This window comes from Pleurodeles waltl, chromosome 5, assembly GCF_031143425.1.
Source record: "Pleurodeles waltl isolate 20211129_DDA chromosome 5, aPleWal1.hap1.20221129, whole genome shotgun sequence".
NCBI classification, from domain to species: Eukaryota; Metazoa; Chordata; class Amphibia; order Caudata; family Salamandridae; genus Pleurodeles; species Pleurodeles waltl.
The window spans coordinates 1,196,659,759-1,196,681,747 of NC_090444.1; the positions used below are offsets into that span (position 1 = coordinate 1,196,659,759).

At 49.0% G+C, this 21,989-nt stretch overlaps 1 protein-coding gene and 1 long non-coding RNA gene across 2 annotated transcripts in view; one reads left to right on the forward strand and one right to left on the reverse strand.

Moving 5' to 3' along the window:
- LOC138296377 (uncharacterized) overlaps nucleotides 1–21,989 on the reverse strand; it is a 69,197-nt gene that overhangs the window by 35,769 nt on the left and 11,439 nt on the right. The window lies entirely within an intron of this gene.
- NR2E1 (nuclear receptor subfamily 2 group E member 1) overlaps nucleotides 11,079–21,989 on the forward strand; it is a 74,981-nt gene continuing 64,070 nt past the window's right edge. Inside the window, exon 1 of the mRNA XM_069235450.1 lies at nucleotides 11,079–11,621. Within this exon, the coding sequence (XP_069091551.1) occupies nucleotides 11,597–11,621 (25 nt within the window). The 5' untranslated portion in view covers nucleotides 11,079–11,596. The remainder of the gene's footprint in view (nucleotides 11,622–21,989) is intronic.

Consider the following 21,989-nt stretch of genomic DNA (forward strand, 5'->3'; position numbering starts at 1 on the left):
TAGGGTTCTTGATGAACCTACAAGCCCTATATATCCCCACAACCAGAAGAGTCCAGCAGACGTAACGGTATATTGCTTTCAAAACTCTGACATCGCAGGAAAAAGTTACAGAGTAAAACGGGAGAAAAATGGCTGGTTTTTTCACCTCAATTTCATTTTTTTTTATTTCAGCTGGTATTTTTCTGCAGGAAAACCTTGTAGGATCTACACAAATTACCCCTTGCTGAATTCAGAATTTTGTCTACTTTTCTCCAAAGGCTTACGCGGGGGCAGCCGGCCCTGGTATGTACCGAGGAATTACTGCGAAAATCCGCTGCCCTCTGAGCTGTTCACACCTCCCTGCTGCTAGCTGGGATCGAGCATTGATTTCACACCCATTTCTGTCACTAACTGGAACGAGGCTGAAAGCACAAAAAATAGTAAAAATGGGGTATGTCTCAGTAAAATGCCAAAATTGTGTTGAAAATTTGGTTTTCTGATTCAAGTCTGCCTGTTGCTGAAAGCTGGGAAGATGGTGATTTTAGATGTGTAAACCCTTTGTTGATGCTATTTTCAGGGGGAAAAACACAAGCCTTCTTCTGCAGCCTTTTTTTCCCATTTTATTTTTTTTTAAAAAGAAATGTTCACTGTATTTTAGCTAATATCTTGGTCTCCTTCAGGGGAACCCACAAAGTCTGGGTACCTCTAGAATCCCTAGGGTGTTGGAAAAAAAGGACGCAAATTTGGTGGGTAGCTTATGTGGAGAAGAAGTTATGAGGGCCTAAGCGCGAACTGCCCCAAACAGCCAAAAGAAAAGGCTTGGCACCTGAGGGGGAAAAGGCCTGGCAGCGAAGGGGTTAATCCCCTCATGTACTGCAGTATCATAATTAGAAAATGCTATTAGTTTTCCAACTCAATTCCATCAAGATGGTGTTCAGATGTGCCACACTTTTGGCATTAATTCAGAATGACAGTACTCTAGTCGCTCATTAAAACACTGTAGTAAACTGCTGATCACCGGTGAGTTAACTGGCAGCCTGCTGCTGGCATTGAAAGTGCATGTTTCAGTCTATATGTCAGAATGTTTTAATGAAATAAAAGGGGAAGATATTTGAGAACTCACTTAAAACATGCCCTAATTTTTCTTTCTACACAACTAACCATAATTTCTGTGACAGAATGCCATCCCCTCGTTTTATTCCTTTCCAAATTAAATGTTTTAAGTTTTACCAGTTTGATTCAATCAAGATGGCTTCAAGTATGCCACACTTTTGTCATAAGTAAGACTATTAGTGCTCTAGTTGTTCTCTAGAACACTCTGGGAGGCTGCAGTAGAACACAGGGTAATCAACTGACAGACTGCTCCTATCGGAAGTACATTTTACTGAGAATGTCAGACTTCATTCTAATATGGCTGAGAAAGATAGTGGGAAATTACAGAAAATATGCTCTCATTTAAGCTTCTAGAGCACCTTCCATAACCTCTATGGGAAAATCATCAGAAAATGATTTTCTATCAAACACAGTTCATAATATCCCAGCAGCAGGCTTTTTTCACAGGGTAAAATCATCTTAGCAACAAATGATTTGTATTGTAAATAAAATCTGTTATCACCCTTTATACACTCTCTTTTTTGTGACCCTCAAAACCTGCCATTCATTACAATGCATTTCAATGGGGTGCTATCATGCATATTGGTTCCAAGATGGCTGCCATCACTTTCTGGTTTAAGTGCTGACAACCAATTAGATTTCACCAAGTGATATGTGCTTAGGCTATGCCCAGATACACAAATTTGGAATTTCCTGTAATATCTCGAAAACTACGGAACTGATTTACACCAAATAACAAAAAAAGTATGCTTTCCAGACCAATAACTACCTTCCTGCCAAACATGGTGTTATTCCATTCAGCGGTTTGAGCTGCAGTTCTATCTAAATTCTCTATGGGAGTTAACATGGGAAATACACTTATTATGACCCCCCTTTTTCTCAGCCCCCCGCTGGACAGATCATCCAGAAACTGTCCATGCGCAACAAAATCCAACAAGACACTTTTTTTTCGAAATTTTCCTGAAGATTTGTCAATCGGTGCCAAAGATATAGTCAAGTCACCAAACGCTTTTCCTATGGAAAGTGGGTCCGAACTATAATTATAACTACATATATATATATACACACACATTTAGAAAGATAGATAGATAGATAGATAGATAGATAGATAGATAGATAGATAGATAGATAGATAGATAGATAGATAGATAGATACTGGTGGGCGCCATTAGGTAGTTATAGTTAGGACCATGTTTCCACTGAAAAATAGTTTTTTGACTTGCCTATATCTATAGTCCTGCAGTGTAAAGTGTGAATGACCAGCTAGCCAATAGAACTCTTTGTCTCTGCACAGAGTCCACAAGAGTAAGGACCAAACTCAAACTGAAATGTATTTTGACAGCTTGCTTTAAAAAGAGCTGCGTAAAAAGAACTTGCGAAAAAAGAACTTGCGTAAAAAGAACTGCTGCTTGCGTTTGTAAAATGCTGCTCGAGTTCGTGTGGATCACCTTGTTTTGGTGGTTCTCCAGTTAGGATTTTTCCCTGGGTGCAATTTTTCATTCTGCGGCGTGCTGTAATAGCATATTTTGGGGCATTAGTGCTAAATATTGTTACGTGAAATGAAAAAAATTATGCGAATTACACCTGCAATTAAAAATTCGCACGGACCAACTCAAAACAACATTGATTTGTACACCTCAAAAGAGAAGATCTGCACTCATCCTGAGTGACAAACTGAAGCTGGAAACATCGATAAAATCAGTTGCAAAAGAAAGGAACTCAACATCAATTAAGATCCTAAAAGTTCGTGCAGACTTTGGAGATGTTAAGACTGCACTCCGGGGTCTCCATCCTCATTGGCCTCCCTGCCAGCTCTCGGAAAGCCATCCCTCAAGCTGCTGCTAGACTGAGGACTTAAAGTATGTTTGAACATACACCAGAAACACTTATTAAACTCCAGTGCACGCTGCACGTTCAGATCTGCCTGCTTGATCGTTGAAGTACTCAAACTGAAAACCCAAGTACCAGAAAAGCAAACTAATGCTATAAGGCGGACGAAAACACCTCTGCAGCAAAGCAACCTCAAACTTTAAACAATGTGCTGTAAGAAAACTTCCACCCTAGCACGTTCGTTCTCAGTTTTGCCTTTAAGATTTGGAAAAACATCCCATTTAGTGTCAGACAAGACCCATACTTCCCATCCATCAAAAACAGACTAAGAAACACAATGATTGCTGAAACTACAAGACACTTCCTAATGCACGCCTGCCCCCTCCCTCTCCACCATATAACAAAATGATCTACTACTTGCCTCTGTGACCAAACACCAAGGGAAACCCTTGCAAAGCCATCAGTGCGGCTACCCAGCCCCTTAATACTGGGGGCTGGCCTGCTATCCTAAGATCTGCTTTTTACCTCCAACCTAGGTTGTGCCTGTAACATATGCCCTGTCAAATTATCCTATACATGAAACTTTTCCTTGTTTTCCCTCTCGATGCCCATGGATACTTTGCATCCTGGTTGCCACGTAGAGCCCTATTTTTGTAAGCATGTGGTACCTACACCTTATGCCTGTCTACTTTTACGTGCTTCTCTTACCCTGTAATACAATGGTATCTTTTGTACCTGTTTGCCATACTCCTGCACTCTTCTGCAAAGTGCTCCATCCCTTTTGGAAGGTGTCCGTGCTAATGAAAAATCCCCAAATAATGTAATTAATGAATTAATGAATCAATTAAATAAATAAATAATCTCCTATAGCAACCCCCCCTTCCCTTACAGGACAGTAATTTACAACCAGTTGTGTCTCCCATACAAGAGTTTTGCTTACCGAATTATTGTAGTGGTAGGTGTCTGGGAGAGAGGCAGTAGGCGCTTTGTGGACAAGTAAAAACCAGAGGGAACTGGAACCAAGGTGCACCCCACGGAAGAGGCCAAGTCACGCAGAAACTGGTCTTGGGTCGGTTGTGCCTGGCTTGGCAGTTGGGCACGACTGTTCCTACTGAAGCAGGGCCAAGACTGATTTGCATATGACTGTTCTGGCTATTCTGAGGCGGCCTGGTGGGCAAAAGAAGGATGGGTTGGAAAGTTATGGAACTGAACACCAGGGTGTAGGCAAATTGCAATCATTCCTTCCATCACCTTTTGTGTGTTTGATAAAACACCAGATGGTATTGCTGCATGGGGCAGTTAGGACTGGGTGCGCCCACACTTAGGGCGGATCAGTCCACTCCTGGGCTAAACCAGAGGTTGTGCCAACCTTGGCCTATCTAAGAAAACTGGGAAATACGCCCTGTCCCGTATCCCTCATTCCACACTGGAGTACTAAGCGGTGCCAATGGGCAATAGGTTTATTTAACATTCGCCTGTTTTCCAAAATAACTCAAAAAGCCTTAGCCCAAGAAAGATTTTAAAGTGAATACCCTGATTGCTCTGTCAGAATCTTATCTAGAGCCGCCAACTTAGAGTCTGAGGACAAAAACCTGTAACACTCGGGCCAGTTCTGCGGCTATCCATGGTGCTGAACTCTCGTTGGGTAACATTAGTCTTCAAAGACATCATAAAGGGGTTTAGGTGGAATAAAGCATGAAACAAATGGGGTGATGTGGTAGGACATCTTCGTTGAGGAAAAAGTATCAAGTGCCTCGAGCTCACATATTGAAATTATTGCAACTATTATTTTGCAACGGAAAACAGAATCCAAACGCTGTAAGCAGAGTATTTTCCATCAAGTTATGCTTTGAACGTCTTTTAAGTGTTTGGCATTATATTCAGCGCACGGTGGAGGTCGCGTGCAGGAAGGTGTACAGATTAGACCCACGGTCACGCCATCTAGGGTTCTGTTTTGGGCTAGAGTTAGCGCCTTGAGGTTCCACTGCGTGCCTCCAGGAGCGGAGCTGCCCGTGCACACTGCACCGTAGTGTGGTGTTTCTGTCACTAGTCTGTGTTTTATGGCACATCCCCGTACTAACACGCGCCACAGCCGGGCACAGAGAAGGGGTTCTTGGCAGACGTTCCGCACTTAGTAGTGTTTCTTCTTCTACAGCACCCAGGGTTGAGAACTCGAGATGCCACGTTTGGAGGGTCCCCAGATAACGCGACCATAGAGGGAAACAGCCTCGAAACACACGAGGATAGAGGGAAACAGCCTCGAAACACACAGTGGAGCGGGAGTCTGCACTGAACTCAGCTGCAAACACAGGGCCAACTGCCGGGTTTCCAGTGCTCAACACTGGGGGGCTCCTTAGGAGGACATCAGAGACACTCAGGCATATTTACAAGAAACTGGTGCACCACCCCTGACCCACCTAAGGACACCATGGCTTTACAATACAACGCACCATGGCGGTCACAAGAATAGCACCAGAATTGTTTAAGCTATTGTGGTGCTTTGCTGCACTAGCATAAAAAATGTTGACATTAGTGCAACAAAGTGCAAGGAGGCCCATAGGTTTCTACCGGTGCATCATTCTAACGCCTGCTTTAAGCAAGCCTTAAAGATGACAAGATTTCACTGTGCCATTTGTGTGAGCCTTCTAGCGCTGGGACACCCCACCTTGCATACATTATGCCGGGCATAATGTTCTGCAAGGGGGTGCAAAGTGGCACAATGCAAGCATTGCGCCACTTTGTAAATATGGCACGGCAAAAAAGCCTTCCTCGCGCCACATTAGAATTAAAAAATTATGCAGGAAGGCACTTGGGGCTCGTAAATATGCCCCTCTCTGTTTTTGCCATGCATCTTGTCTTTAGGAAATATTCCAGACATTATCGGTCTGTCCTTCCTAACTTGCGCCATTGCTGTATGACCATACGAGGACTAAGCATGGTGAAAGATGGGCAGGTATAGAAAATGGTCCTTTGCACTGGCATATAAGCCTCTGGTGGTTTGGGCCCATATGTACTAAAGCTTTTTCCCATAGACACATAATGGGTAAAATCCTTTGATACATCTGGCCCTTGGTGTTGTCTAATGAGGTGCAGGACAGGAGCGTACAGGCCACTGAGGCCTCTGTGGGGCCGAAGTGCTCCATTCAGCCCAAGGCCAGTGATTGGCTGTGAGACATGGGAGACAGATTTTTGCACCTAACCCCACAGGCGCAGGAAGGTGAATGCATGTGTAGCACCTGCGGAAGATGACCTCGCTGTGCGGGGAGGCTCTGTGCATGCAGGCAGGAATGTAGCTTGGGACCTGGAGGGGGAGGTACACTTGGGGTGTTAAATCCCCCTAATAAATGTATTTTCTTAGAAGTAGTTGTGTATAGGTGCTTTCAGTCCGGTATGGTGAGATGTCACTCGGATTTCAACAGGGATTTTTGCATACAATCAGACAAAAAATGCACACATTGTTTGAAAGTCGCCAAAAACATTGGTTATTATACAGAATATTGTGTATTCTCTATTACTGCTTCTACCAAACTGCATTCCTCTCCATCTTCTACCCATCAGGCCCCTCTCGTGTACCCTGCTTGTGGTATTATGTTTTAAACATTATATGCCAACCTGATTGTTGGAAAATCCAAAGCTCACCCCTCCTCCCCCCCCCCCTCCCGCCCCAACCTTACAGACCAAGCTGTACCCCTGCACAATGACAGGGTTTTTGGGGGTACATGGGGCGGCGGCTGGAGCTGGAGGAGGGTCCTACAGTGGAGGGTCACGAGCCCTGCAAGGCGGGAGCAAGCCCAATTACTGACCTGCCCTGATTCCAAAGCACGCACGTTATGTTCTCCGTTTCAGGAGCCCGTACTTGAAGGACGGACTTAACCATAAACCGACGGTGGTCCCGTCCTGCCAGTAAACTCCCACCCCCCCTCGTGCTATTGACGGGCATCGGGCATAGCGGTTTTAGCGGTCCAGAAACACGTGCCTATTGTGGCTAGTGTCTTGTCATCCAGGGAGGAGGTAGAGGTATAGCGGCGGGGACACGTGCCAAGGAAAGGCCTGGGGCACACTGAGGGCGGAGGCCTCACATTCCAAGGCCTTTAACGGTGGACTGCAGCATGGGCACCGCCCACCACCCCCTCTACGCATCTCATAGTAATCATAGAACCTGTAAAAAAAAAAAAAAAAATCCTCGCACACGCGCGCGGACCACTACGCCCGTGTTTGGGCAAAAACTGCTGCGGTTGTGTGACACATGGCCTAAGGTATGGGAGGAGTCATGCGGCCTGGAAGCCTGAGACTAAATATGCATAAAACACATAACCCAATAGTCCCTGCAAGATCGCTTTCTTTTTAAAAGATCTTTTTTGTCTACTACAGTTGTTGTTCCCCGTACTTTCTACCGAGGGCCGGAAGGGTGGGGGGGGTCCACGAGGAGAACCAATAGTGCCAAGGACGTGGGTGGCACTACTGTGAGGGGCTGCGAAAGCACGGCCGAGGGGGGTGAACCGGAGGGAGCAACCGCGACTGTGGCGGGGTCTTGGCTCCGCGCGATGTGTTTGTCTATCGATGTAGTTATTCTGTTAGATGTGAGGTGTATAGTCATCAAATGCTGCACCCAGTGATTGGTCGGGTGCCAATCACGTAGACGGGTGTTTCACATGGTGGAAGGCAAACAAGAGACGTTCGGAGAAATGAGAGAGGAGGGAAGAAGAGATGAGGGAATAGAGAGTTGATAGAAACACCAATACACACCCACATTGGTGGTGTGAATGTCACAAAAACTGCCGAAACTTTTGTCGAAAATACATTAACACTAGGGAAAAAATAAATAAATAAATATAAACGTTATTTTTAAAAAAAAACTACCAAATATAAAACACACTCTTCGTGTAAGGTCTGATTCCAGGCCGAATTAAGTGCTGTCCCGTTCGGCAGTTTTTGCGTCCGTGCTTCACAGCCGTTGCCTGTGACACTTGCGACAGAGAAAGGGGGCGCTACACTGGCCCCGAAACTGTTTGCTTTGAGCTTTACTTAAACAGGAGTTACCATACATTTGGTGGGCACCAGTCCGAGCGCGCCAAAACGAAAGACCTCCACAAAATACCCTTTATGATGGAAGTTAAGATTCCACACGAGCTGGCGATCTCATTGTGTACGAACTAATTATTAAACGCACTACACTGCCCACAGAAGAAAAACTGGCAAATAAATCCACCTTCACACATACTACAAAGAGCTTAAGAAAGGTACATGCACAACTCATAACACAATCAAATACACACCACATGCACACATACAAATAGTCCACACACGTACGATATACAGACACAAATACACCAAGCACACACATTAAACAACTACCACACAGATTGGTGCGTGCATTTCACACACACACACACAATACAGTCACATTACACAGCCCTGTAAAGGCACATATAAGCCACACTAATAGAAGAACGCCACTAAAACACACACCAGCGTGCTTCTGTTTTCATATATGCAAAAAACACTGCCATATAAAGGCAAATCGGTTCCCTGTGGGCACTATGTGACTTTACTCACAACACATTCACGCGAGCAGATGATCAAACTCACGTAGCATAAAAAGAAAACACACACAAAGTCACCAATAAATGAGGAGCTAAACACCAACAACTCCGTGGGTATCGGAGAAAAGCGAATAAAACACGTCCATTTCGTTTAGAGAAAGTGCAAGTATAGTTCGCTGTGCTCCTTTCTGTAGCGAGATGCAAGGACTTGGCAGCTGGTTGCCCATTTGCCGCTTCTAACGCGCCCGAAAAATGCCAGCTGTGCCCAGTGGCATCAACACTTTCGTAGCTGGGAATCTTCACTTCTGCTGAGCTTGAAAATAGGTCGGTGCCTCTGGATCTGTGGCAGGCTGGTCGGGCGGCCGCCTCACACACGCACCCCAGGCACGTGTCATCCACACACTGTCTCACCACCACACCCGGCAGCTGTCACCGAGACACACCCGGGCCCTGTCACCCACACCCTGCCTCACACACGCACACCAGGCACTTGTCAACCAACACCCTGCCTCACACATGCACCCCAGGCACCTGTCACCCATACACTCTCACACACCACACCCGGCACTTGTCAACCAACACCCTGCCTCACACACGCAGCTCAGGCACCCGTCATCCACACACTGTCTCACCAACACACCCGGCAGCTGTCACCGAGACACACCCGGGCCCTGCCACCCACACCCTGCCTCACACACGGACACCATGCACCTGTCATCCACACACTGTATCACCACCACACCCGGCAGCTGTCACCGAGACACACCCGGGCCCTGTCACCCACGCCCTGCCTCACACACGCACACCAGGCACTTGTCAACCAACACCCTGCCTCACACATGCACCCCAGGCACCTGTCACCCATACACTCTCACACACCACACCCGGCACTTGTCAACCAACACCCTGCCTCACACACGCAGCTCAGGCACCCGTCATCCACACACTGTCTCACCAACACACCCGGCAGCTGTCACCGAGACACACCCGGGCCCTGCCACCCACACCCTGCCTCACACACGGACACCATGCACCTGTCATCCACACACTGTATCACCACCACACCCGGCAGCTGTCACCGAGACACACCCGGGCCCTGCCACCCACACCCTGCCTCACACACGCACACCAGGCACCTGTCATCCACACACTGTCTCACCACCACACCCGGCAGCTGTCACCGAGGCACACCCGGGCCCTGTCACCCACACCCTGCCTCACACACGCACAACAGGCACCTGTCACCCATACACTGTCTCACACACCACACCCGGCAGCTGTCACCGAGACACACCCGGGCCCTGCCACCCACACCCTGCCTCACATACGCACAACAGGCACCTGTCATCCACACACTGTCTCACCACCACACCCGGCAGCTGTCACCGAGACACACCCGGGCCCTGTCACCCACACCCTGCCTCACACACGCACACCAGTCACTTGTCAACCAACACCCTGCCTCACACATGCACCCCAGGCACCTGTCACCCATACACTGTCTCACACACCACACCCGGCACTTGTCAACCAACACCCTGCCTCACACACGCAGCTCAGGCACCTGTCACCCATACACTGTCTCACACACCACACCCGGCAGCTGTCACCGACAAACACCCAGCTCCTGTCATCCACACGCTGCCTCACACACCCACACCAGGCCCGTCACCAATACCCGGCCTCACACACGCACACCCGGCAGCTGTCACCCAAGCCCTGCCTCACATGGGCACCTCAGGCACTTGTCACCCATACCCTGCCTCACACACGCACCCCAGGCACCTGTCACCCACAAATTGTCTCGCAATCCACACCCGCCAACTGTCACCGACACACACCCCTGTCACCCACCTGCCTCACAGCGCAGCTCAGGCACCTGTGGCCCACACCCATGCTCACACACGCACACCCGGTAGCTGTCACCTACACACTGTCTCACACACCGACACCCGACCCCTGCCACCCATACCCAGCCTCATGCATCCACCCCAGGCATCTGTCACCCATACCCTGCCTCACACACGCACCCCAGGTACCTGTCACCCACACACTGTCTCACCCACCACATCCGGCAGCTGTCACGGACACCCCCAGGGCCCTGTCACCCACACCCAGTCTCACAGGCGCACCTCAGGCACCTGTAGTGAACATGCAACCTCACACACGCACACCCGGCAGATGTCACCCAGACCCTGCCTCACACACACACCGCAGGCATCTGTCACCCACACCCTGCCTCTCACATACCAGACCCTGTCACCCACACCCTGCCTCAAACACGCACCTCAGGCACCGCACACCCGCCAGCTGTCACCACACCGAGCCACACTCGCACACCCGGTCCCTGTCACCCACAACCTGCCTCCCACACGCACCTTAGGCATCTGTAGCCAACATCCTGCCTCACCCATGCACCCCCTGTTCTTGTCACACACACGCACCCCGCACGCGCACCTTAGGCACCTGTGGCCGACAGGTGCTGTCCCACATGCACACCCAGTCATGCCCTGGCGGGTGTGCACTCACGGCAGGGTGGCTCTTGAGGGAGCCGCCGGCGGCGGCCACTGGAGGCAGCTCACTCATATCATTAGCATCCCCCTCCCTCCCTCGGCAGCGGTGACGTCCCCCTGGAGTTGGGGACAGCAGGGGAAAGTGAGGGAGCCCCGGCCCCCTCCCGCCTCCTCCTCCTCGCCTGTCACAGCTCTTCTCCCGGCGGAGCCTCATTCCAGGGGCTGCAGCGCGAGGCAGAAAGTCACTCAGAGGGGAGTGAAGTTCAGGCCGCCTATCCCTCACCTCCGAGTAGCCCGGCCAGTGCCTCTCTCCCTCTTCCCTGTGGCGCACACTGAGCCAGGGGCCCTGGAGACGTGTTAGCAGCAAGTATTGGCCCGCTGCAGAGGAATTGCCTTTTTGTTTATCTTTTTGGGGAACAGTAAATAAGAAATTGAGAAAGGACCAGGGAGGGCCCTGAAGAAAGCACAGCCCGGGGCTGTTGGAGATGACCCCTGCTTGAGGTGGAAGAGGCCCCCACGGAAAGGACCCCACTCGGCAGAAGGTCCAGGGAAGCAGAAATATTGCAGGGATACAGTCGGGGAGGCTGGAAGCCTGTCTGAAGCCAAAGCCGGGGCAGGATGAGCAAACCAGCGGGATCAACAAGTGGGTATTTCATGTGGCAGCTTCCCGTGGAGCGTGACTGCCCAGGGCGCTTCTTGTCTGCTTGACGCATAGGTTGCTTCTTTGTGGGTCTTGGTTTAATGTCTCTTTTTGGTTTGCTATGTGTTTGTTTGCTTGCTTATTTGTTGCTTTCTTTTTGTTTGCCTGTTTGTTTTTGCATTTGTTTCGTGGTGGTTTACTTCTCCTTCTCTATTTTGCACCTGTTTTTGGTTAGTTGTGTATTCCATTTTTTCTATTCACACACTCTTTGTATGCTTCAATTTGTTTTTTCTTTATTTTCTGGCTTAATCGTTTATTTCCTTTTCATTCATTTTTCTTTTTTCGTTTCCTCGTCCTTTGTTTTGATTTATTTTTGTTAGTTTGCGGACTTATTCGTGTGCATTTTTGTGCGGTTTTTCATTAGTATCCCCGAATTTATTGGTGACATAGAAAGGAAACACTCACTAAGCGATCTGGAACGTACGATGCATTTTTTGGGCTAAATAATGCATAAATTAGTTTCTATATTTCGGTGGCCAGGAGATCGTTACCGGCAACTGTCAGGCCTAATTAGCTACTTTAATCCGCAAATTGGTCGCAAGTTAACAGCTAATATAGGAGGGCGCGCTCTGATTCCCACGCACTGATTTGTCTGACTCGAGGGGGCTCCCGCCCTGCCTCGTCCCGCGCACCCCCAGACTGCGCACATCGGCACCCCGCGCCTTTAGACTCGGGAAGGGAAAAGTCGGTTTTTGCCACATATTGAATGATTTCTAAAGTGGGGCCAGTTTCTCTAGCAGCAGGGAGGTGTGAACAGCTCAGAGGGCAGCGGATTTTCGCAGTAATTCCTCGGTACATACCAGGGCCGGCTGCCCCCGCGTAAGCCTGCGGAGAAGGAGAGCAGAGACCATTTAAAAGTCACATTTTTCAGTTTTAATCCCAGATCCACGCAGCCTCATGGCTGGGAAATGCGAAATATGACTCGGTGGCCTATGAATGAGTTTCTGCGGTACGGTTGGAGAAGTCAGGGGGTTCGCAGCTGATGCCAATGCGCGAAACACCCAAAAACAGATGTGGCTGGTTCCGCGGGCACTATCCCGGCTGAGGGTGGTCAGTTTGTGGGTTGTGCCACGGGGGGCGAACAAGGTCCGGTGCGGGTCACCGGTACAGGGTAAAGCATCTCAGAGGAGCAGAGCTCCTTCGACCAAACCCAGTCGATGAAAGTGAAGTCGGTGGTGGGGTTCACCTCACATGTAAAGGCGCTGAGGAAAGACACGCGAGCGCCACGAAGTCCAAATGGGTCTTTCGGGTACTTGGCAGCGGCTGCGTGATCCCGGCTTCACCGCACCCCTGAGAGGGTCTTGGGTGTGACTGACACCTGCCAAAGAGGCCGCCGCTTCCACAGTGTGTGTTTCCAAAACGCACCACCGAACGGGCCCTCGGCTCAGCCTCTCCCCTCAACTATATTGCCCCGAACAGCGAGGATGCCATATCCCGTGAAACAGCACCCCACCCCCGGGTTGTGTCCGTGGCCGGGATCCCACCCAAAAGCCAGTCATTCAAGCGAGATCGCTGACTTTTCTGGAAGAAGAAAGCGCCTAGAAGGGACAGTTTGAACATCAGATAGATAGGTCGATCCAAGACTCCTGTGATCTGTCAATATCTGTATTAATGGTTTCTTTGTTATAGTAAAGTCAACACATCTGATTTCCCTTGAGCAAATGATAAACGCGTCTGTGTGTGTGTATACAGTTGAGTGTGACTTTGTTTTTTGCGAATTTATTAAACACTGCGAAGGGTCACAGACAAAATTAGTGCTAATCAAACATTCATTTCCAGTGGAACTCTCCCAAACATAAGTGCGGTTGCATAACCAACTCTGAAAAACAATGTCTTAAGCACACTGCCGATAACCAGGGCCTGTGGAATTATGCAATTCTGTGGCTGCAGCATTTTCCACATAATTATGAATTTGTTGCATTTACCACATAATTCATCATCTGCTGCTGCACAATCTGAAGATTTTACTAAAAAATAATTTTGTTTGTAACTCAAACGGATCAAAAGTTACAAATAATTCAGTGACACATTGTTGCCACACAGTTAAAGGCCTTTGCCAAAGGTTAACCAGTCACCTTTTTTTTGCTTATTGCTGTATTTATGTGTTAAACTGATACTAATGAGATGAAACCTTTACCCAGACTGTTTTAACAGGTAACAATGACACAATTGTGAAGTAATAAACATTATTACAAAATGTGCATTTTCTGGCTGCATAATTTACTCAACTCCCTCCACCTAGTTTGGCCTCCTCCGCCACAAAATTCCTGCCGCATGCCCACAACTATAACTTATATGTTTTTCTGTAATTTACAGATAGATAGATAAGATACTAAAAATGTGTCGTCTTTCGCTGAAAAAGTCGGAGACTAATATACAACCTTAGATAGACATGTAACTGAACAGGACGTAACATATAACAAACAACATAGCCTATATTGCAAATTTGCAGTTAAGGTTTATTAGTTGAGAAAAGTTTTTGTTGTGATGGCAGATAACTTTAGCCATGTCTAATGTACCTTTAGAAAAAAAAAAAACATGTTAATGCACACACCTGTATGCTTCTGAAGTGTGTGTGTATATCTACCAATATGTGCATATATGTTATATATGCATATTATATGCAATATATAAAATCAAACATGCCAAAATATTGCCTGCAGTCGAACAAGGACAGTATAGATTATTTGCTAGCGAGCAGGGGCTGCCTGAAGATGCGATACACTGCAGACGCCTGCTTGAGATTCCTCACTTCAAAGTCATAACTGTGTGCATTGGGGGTCAATATATCACAATCGAAATATCACCCTACAAAAATATTGTGTCCAGTTAACAACCATGCCTGTTGAAGACCATAAAATCTCAGAATAAACAGCCCTTTGTGGCATCCAGAACAGGGGGCTGTGAACGTTTCACCATAAAGGGAACCTGTAGCGCTGCTCACAAATCCGTCAGCTTACTGAAAACCGTAAACTGTGCCTCTCTCTCGGGCTTCTCCATCCACCACACCGCGAAGCGCTTCACCTCAGTGGCCATCACGCACAATCATGGAAACACTTCCCACACAGAATGAAAACAAACACAGCACCGCTCCAGTCACACACCACGCACGGGGTAGCATTGCTACCTCTCAGGGCAAGCGCTTCAGCAGGCCACACTAGGGTAGCAAGCGCTATGTAATTGTTGTAATACATTAGCACTATATTGATGTTAGGCACATGGGCGCGGCTAACATAATTGTATTCGATATTGTGGAAGTCATGTTTGTGTAGGTCGATATTTCAATCACGATTTAGTGAAATAAAACACTTTGTGCATACTCTGGATGAACAGTTTAATACTGGACGAGCCTCCTGGGCAGTTGACAGGCGGCACGCGCATCCCTGGCCTCTGACTTTACTTCCAGTCCGGGCCCCTCAGCTGCGAGCGCTGCATCCGGCCGCCGCGGGCCTGGTATCAGCACCTCCCCGGAAGCCCAGCCCGCTCCTCGGTGCCTCTCCCGCGGCCCTGGGCTCCAGGCCAGGCTCGCGGTTCGGCCTCAGCACACCAGGTTCACACGAAAGTGAAAAAGGGGCCTTTCGAATACAGCGTTTGCTGCACGTCACGGAATCTCGAAAGAGCTGGTTTTGTACACATCTCCGATGGTTCCGAAGTTAAAATACACACAAGTCCAGGTTTTGTTAAAGTGCCCCATAGCTGTCACCGTTCCTAGTCAGACCCTGCTCTCTGAGCGTGTTTCTGCCCCACCTGGCCTGGTATTAATGCCCGCGCTTCACCACCAGGGCGGGAAAGTGGGTATCTCCTCTGTGCTCGCCTCCGGCAAACATCTGCGCCTTCAGCTGGAAACAAAGTGTGATATGTGGCTGAAAGGAAGTCAGATATATTACTCTTATAAGGTCCTGTTTCTTGAAGAAAAATATGAAAACATTAAAACGAACTGACAGCTATTGCGATATATATATATATATATATATATATATATATATATATATATATATAGTTGCAGTTCTGTTTAAACCTGTTTCTCAAATACTTTTCTCAATGTACTATTTTATTTTTCTTCAGTTTGTCTCAGTAAATATTATATATATATATATATATATATATATATATATATATATATATATATATATATATATTTATATAACAAACTGTAACCTCTATTTTGAAGAACAGTAGTACAGATAATTATCGCAGAAGTCAGGATTGGACAGGAGTGCAGCAATATACTATAAACACATATATACATATTCAAAGCTAGGTATTAGTTCCTCTTATAGATAACGGTTGTGTCTGATATATACATTGCATTGTAATATTTAGTGAGCTCGGCTGCTGTCTGTGGCTGGGCCGTGATGTCGTATCAGGGTAAATTACACCAGACTGGGGAAATTACATTTCACCTCACCCAAATGGGATTTGTAGGTTCGGAGAACCTCAAGTATTTTGGAATATGCACCTTTTCAAATTTAGGGGGAAAGGCTGGTTTGTGGAGATCCAAAGAGGGTCTGCATGCTTGCAATAGTAAGTAAACACCAACAAACTTGTAGGTTTTTGGGCATTCACCTCTTACGGAGAATAATGCACCAGGAAACAAGCAAATTTGCTCCTGTCAAGGGCAGATTTAAGTGTTTTGTATGGTGGGTTTGGACAGGGGACACACCGATAGATAGATAGATAGATAGATAGATAGATAGATAGATAGATAGATAGATAGATAGATAGATAGATAGATAGATAGATAGATAAACAAAAATATGTGGGAAAATAAATTTGCGCCACAGTTCCGTAGGTGGATGTGTACATCTGGTGGGAGCTCTGCCTGCGTGAATGTACTCATGTGACTCCACTGAGGAACCCTCAAATTCTTTGAGAATTCCATAACAGCGCGAAATTCAAGTCAAACACAAAAATATTTCTAATTTGACCGTTTTGAGAATGCGCACTCCATTTTCTTTTTAATCAACAGAGACTGTCTGTTTAGTGAGTTACGGGCGGGCATCCTCTTTAGGACAGCAGAGAGGTGCACAGACAGGCAGCCTCGAGACACAGCCTGTCAAACAGACAGATAGAGAGAGGAATAGATAAGGACAATAACTGAGAAATAAATAGTACTGGTTATTATTATTTAGCTCTAACCTGCCCCGTCCTAATGCCTCGTTGCGCTATAAACTAGGGCTGCTCCCACCACCTGATGCAGAGGCACTCCTTTCATCGTCTGATGTGAGCGGGTGAAAGGCGGAGTCAGTGTTGAAAAAATGTTAACTACTGATCTGCAGGTCGAGAAAGCTCCCCTCTGCAGGAGCAGAGCCCTACTGAGCTGTCTCGCTGTGCCGGGGCGCTGCGATGCGGCACCGGAGGCGTTTATATGCGCACAACAGACAAGGCAACCTGACCTACACATATGAGGTTCAGATACTTCTGTGCACGTTATGTTTTTAGAGCCACGTTTGGTGGCACTGTGGCGATTAAATATTGCTGATTTGCTCCAGTAAGCCGAACACAAATGTTTAAAGCGCAGCTCGTGAAACAAAGCCCCTGGGTGGTGGTGGTTGGGTGGGTGGGTGTGTGTGGTGGTGGTAGGTTGTATAGATATTTTTGTCTACTATAACACTGGTGGCGGCTGTTTCCTAAAGAGAGGGGAGACGGCGGCCGTGAGAGCGACTCCATAGGAATGTCACCCCAAAGGCCGCCAGAGTCAACCCGAGGCAGGCTGGACCGTGTCCTGAGTGTGGTGACTTCCAGCCCGGTGACCAGGGTCAGACGGCTCGGCGCTTGGCAGAGCCGGGACTCTCAGCTGCAGTACAGCCCTGGGTAGAGCGCGAGGTGGGGGGCGTTGTGATCCAAGCATGCCCTTGGTGACCCCCTGGCCTCCAGAGGGGACCACCGAAGAGCAGGTGCCTACCGTGATCAGTAAGATTGTGGGGGGCTGGGGGGTGGAGTTTCAGATTTCCCAACTATCACGCTGGCGTATCTTGTTAACATACATTATCTGAGAAGCAGGACACGAACAGGCCAAGTAGCAGTGGAAAGGAAGATCAGTGAGGATTGGTAGTGGTACTTAAAAAAATGTTTTGTAAAATAACCAACATTTTAAAGAATTTCATAAGGAGAGAGTAAAAATCTTAGGTGAAATCTGACAGACAATTCGCCATGTCCAACTGAGAGCACCTGTTCCCATTTGTTCGTTAAATAATACATATATTAGGGTGTGTGACACCCCAAACTTCCCCCTGAAGTCAGGTCCCTGCTGACGAGCAGCACACACGAGAACGGGGGATGACGGGCCTGCTGCCCCTGTTAGTACGAGGCGCTGCCCGGGCGGATAGATACACGGAAGTAACGCAGGCCCTTGCAGGCTCTCCGGTGCAGGGGGGCCCAGAGCCTCGCCGGGCCCTAAACCCTTGAGATGGGTCCGATGCAGGCCAAGCCCAACGGATATTTGTGATATGTGGGAGCAGGGCAGATCTTTGGCATGTACGAACTGGGCCCATGCCCAGGGCGCAGACCTCTAGAGGAGCGGCAGAGCTCAATGCAGCAATGTCCCTCCGCTTACACCCCAAAAAAAGTGTGCTTTAACATTTTTTTTCCCGAAGGCTGCTGGTGCCCTCGTCTGTTTTTTGTTTTTCTTTTCATGATTTTCAGTAATCTTGCACCAAAACCTCCCCGCTAGTTCTCTCAAATTTTCAAACCATAAAACAACTGAAGAGGACGAGAGGGAGGGGCGCCACTTTAGGAATCGCCCAGGGCGCTTTCTGAGCAAGGGCCAGCGCTGAATGCGAGACTCAGGGGCCTTTAGGGGCGGCTAGATAGATGGGCGGACGAATGAATGGATGGATGGACTGTTCAGTTGACCCCATCCATCGTACATATATGTGCCTCGATCGCGCAGAACTCTTTGATAAAGGAGCCTCGATGCTCTGATTTATGGGCTCGCAGACCCAGTGAGTGACAGCACCCCCTGGGGCTCTAACCCAGGAGAGGCCTGGTACTTGTCGCCTCTGCAGGGACAGTACCCCCTTTCCCATGGGACAGAGCAGCCTCCTCCTTTCTAGACTCACCCAGGTACATACCTGTCGGTGAGCGCACCGCCCCCTCTCCATCACCCCCACCTAGCAGAGCAGGATCTGTGCCCTAGCCCCACCCCAAGACTAGCGGGCCTCGCTGGTACAGTCCTCTATCCTCTTAGTGCAAGTTGGTCGTTTTACGTCCATGTACCCCACCCTCTGGTTGTTCCCCAGGATGCAGGGTGCATGGATAGGCTGGTAACTCCGTGCACCCTATAAACTACCCCCACCCCCTCGTACGTGGCTGGGCCTGACGTGACACGGGGACCTGGAATTACTCCTCCTTGGGAATCCTGGGGGCGGGGGCTTAAGGTACCATAGGCGGCATGGCAAGGAGCCCGGGATTCCTGCAGGACTGGGTCTCGCTTCCCAGTGAGGGGCTGGCTGAGTCTGTATGGCGCTCACAGGGGCATGGCAAGGGGCCTGTGCCCACCTCTGCACGATGGGTCTGCAGCCTGTGAGGGTTTGACTGGGTCTGTCCCCACCCTCGTGCATCATACAAGACATGGGGCCTGGGCCCTCCCTCTCTCTCGGGACTGCTGGGGGCAGGGGAAGGGTCTGTACGGCACCATAAGCGGCGTGGCAATGGGTCTGTCCACATGGACGTCATTTAGGGGTAGCCAGGGGTCGCAGCTGCGACCCCTGCCTCACACGTTGCGACCCCTGGCACTGTCTTTGCAACCCCTGGCTTCAGAGGTGGCAAATTGAGTGCCTGGAACACAGTTGCAGCTCGTCTTTATGAACTTTAGCTGGGGCTCCATTATCTTTGTTTTCTGGCAATTTTCTATCACACTAACAGTGAATTCACTATTAGTGTAATGACAATGGGGTACAATTAGCTGAAATATGTCATTTCATGGCAGCTGAGGTAAGTAAAAAATGCTTTTAAATGTAAGTTGTGTGCGTGCTTGTGGGTAAGAGTGTGTTTATGTGAGAGAGGGTGTATGTAAGTGTGAATTTGTGTGGATGTGTAAGTATGGGTGTGTGAGTGAAAGTGAAGGTCAAAGGGCGTGTGATGTCACTTCCGCTACCCCTGGAATTTCAGTGAATTGACGCCTATGTCTGTCCATCATCCGGAGTCATGCAAGGATGGGACGTGCATTATACATGACATGGGGACTGGGCTTACTCATCCCCTCCCCCGAAGCCCCCCTCCCCAATACCCCTGGACACACCTTCGCGGCATGGCAAGGCGTCTCCATCCTCCAGACTCACGCAAGGCTGGGACAGGGTCTGTGAGGCTTCCTCGGGTGCATCATACATGATAATGGGGTCAGCACCCCCCACCCGACTCCTGGAGGCAGGTAATGGGGTCTGTATGGCACCAGAAGAAGCACGGCAAGGCGTCGGACTCATTTAAGGCTGGGAGAGGGTATGCGAGGCTTCCCTGGTGCAGCCACCAGACACGAGAAGCCCCCTCCCGGGATCCCTGCAGGGCTGGCTGGGCCCGGGCTGGTGGGAGCCCGCTTTGCCCCCATTCCCCCGCCAGGGTGAACCGCGCCCCTCTGCTCTCTGCCTGGGTGGCGGCAGACCCCGTCCACTGGCCCCGCAAATCCCAACTGACTTCTTTCAGCGGCTTCTGACGGTAATTACAGTAATCGAAGCTGCCATATATCCTTAACCAATTACTGCGCACAAAAGGCCCCCGGGAGCCCCACGCTGGGCCCTGATGGAAAACCGTTTCCCAGCTCAATAAAAAGCCGGCCCTGGGCCTGACGGGGGCTCCGGGGCCCTCTGCACAGAGGCCTCCCCCCGGCTGTCCCATGACCCGGCAGGTCAAGGCCGCCGGCAGCAGGCTGAGCCCGAGTCACCGTGCGGCGGAACGACAGGCCCAGTCGCTTCCAGTGCGTCTATGTGGCGCGGATAGCTCCAGTGCACTGCGTCACTCTGCAGATACTTCCGGTGCACTGCGTTACTGTGCAGGTATCTTCATTGCACTGCGTTACTGAGCAGATATCTCCGGTGCACCGAATTACTATGCAGATATCCCCAATGCGCTGCATTACTGTGCAGATATCCCCAATGCACTGCATTATTGTGCAGATACTTCCGGTGCACTGCGTTACTATGCAGATATCCCCTATGCACCGAATTACTGCGCAGATGCCTCCAGTGCACTGAATTACAGTGCAGATACTGTGCAAAGATTCCGAGCACAAAGCATTATTGTGCAGATGCCGCCAGTGCACCGCAGTACTGTACACCCAGGCAGCCTATGGTACAACACCTCCAGAGCACTGCATTACAGTGCAGATACTTCCAGTACACTGCGTTACTGTATATATATCTCCAATGCACTGCACTACTGTGCAGATATCTACGGTGCACTGAATTCCTGTGCAGATATCTCCAGTGCACTGCACTACTGTGCAGATATCTACGGTGCACAGCTTTACTGTGCAGATACCTCCGGTGCACTTCATTACTGCACAGCCAGGAAGGCTAGACACGAAACCTCCACTGCACTGCAGTACTGTGCAGATATCTCCAGTGCACTGCATTATTGTCCATATATCTCCAATGCACAGCATTACTGTGCAGATACCTCCGGTATACAGCGTCATGGCACAGTCAGGAAGCCTACGGCACGACACCTTTAGCGCACTGTATTACTGTGCAGATACTTGTCGTGCACTGCATTACTGTGCACATATCTCCAGTGCACTGAATTACTGTGCACATACCTCCGGTACACTCATTATTGCACAGTCAGGCAGCCTAGGAACGGCACCTCAAGTGCACTGCACTACTATGGAGATGTGCAAATACTTCCGGTGTTCTGCTTTTCTGTACAGTCAGTCAGCCTCCGGCACTTTCGGTGTACTGCATACCTACACAGGCAGCCTAGTGCATGGCACATTGAGCGCACTACATACATTACGGCGTAGTGTGCCTAGGGGACGGCAGTTCCAGTACACTGCATGGCTGAACAGGCAACCTCGGCACAACACATCCAGTGCACTGCATCATTGCACAGGCAGCCTAGGGCACGAGTCCTTTGGTGCACCACTAGAGAAAATGCTCTGAGCTTACTGTAAAGTCACTTTAGTAGTGTGACCAGATTTTGAGGAGCAAAAACCGGGACAGGTCAGACATAAAAGAAGGACTAAAGACATTGCTCACTTTTATATCTGGCCTGTCCCGTTTTTTAGCGTAGCTTTGTGAATGTGCGCCTATACCTGTGTGTGTGTCCACACACACACACATATTTACAAGACTACATATATAAAATTAGCTTTGGCTT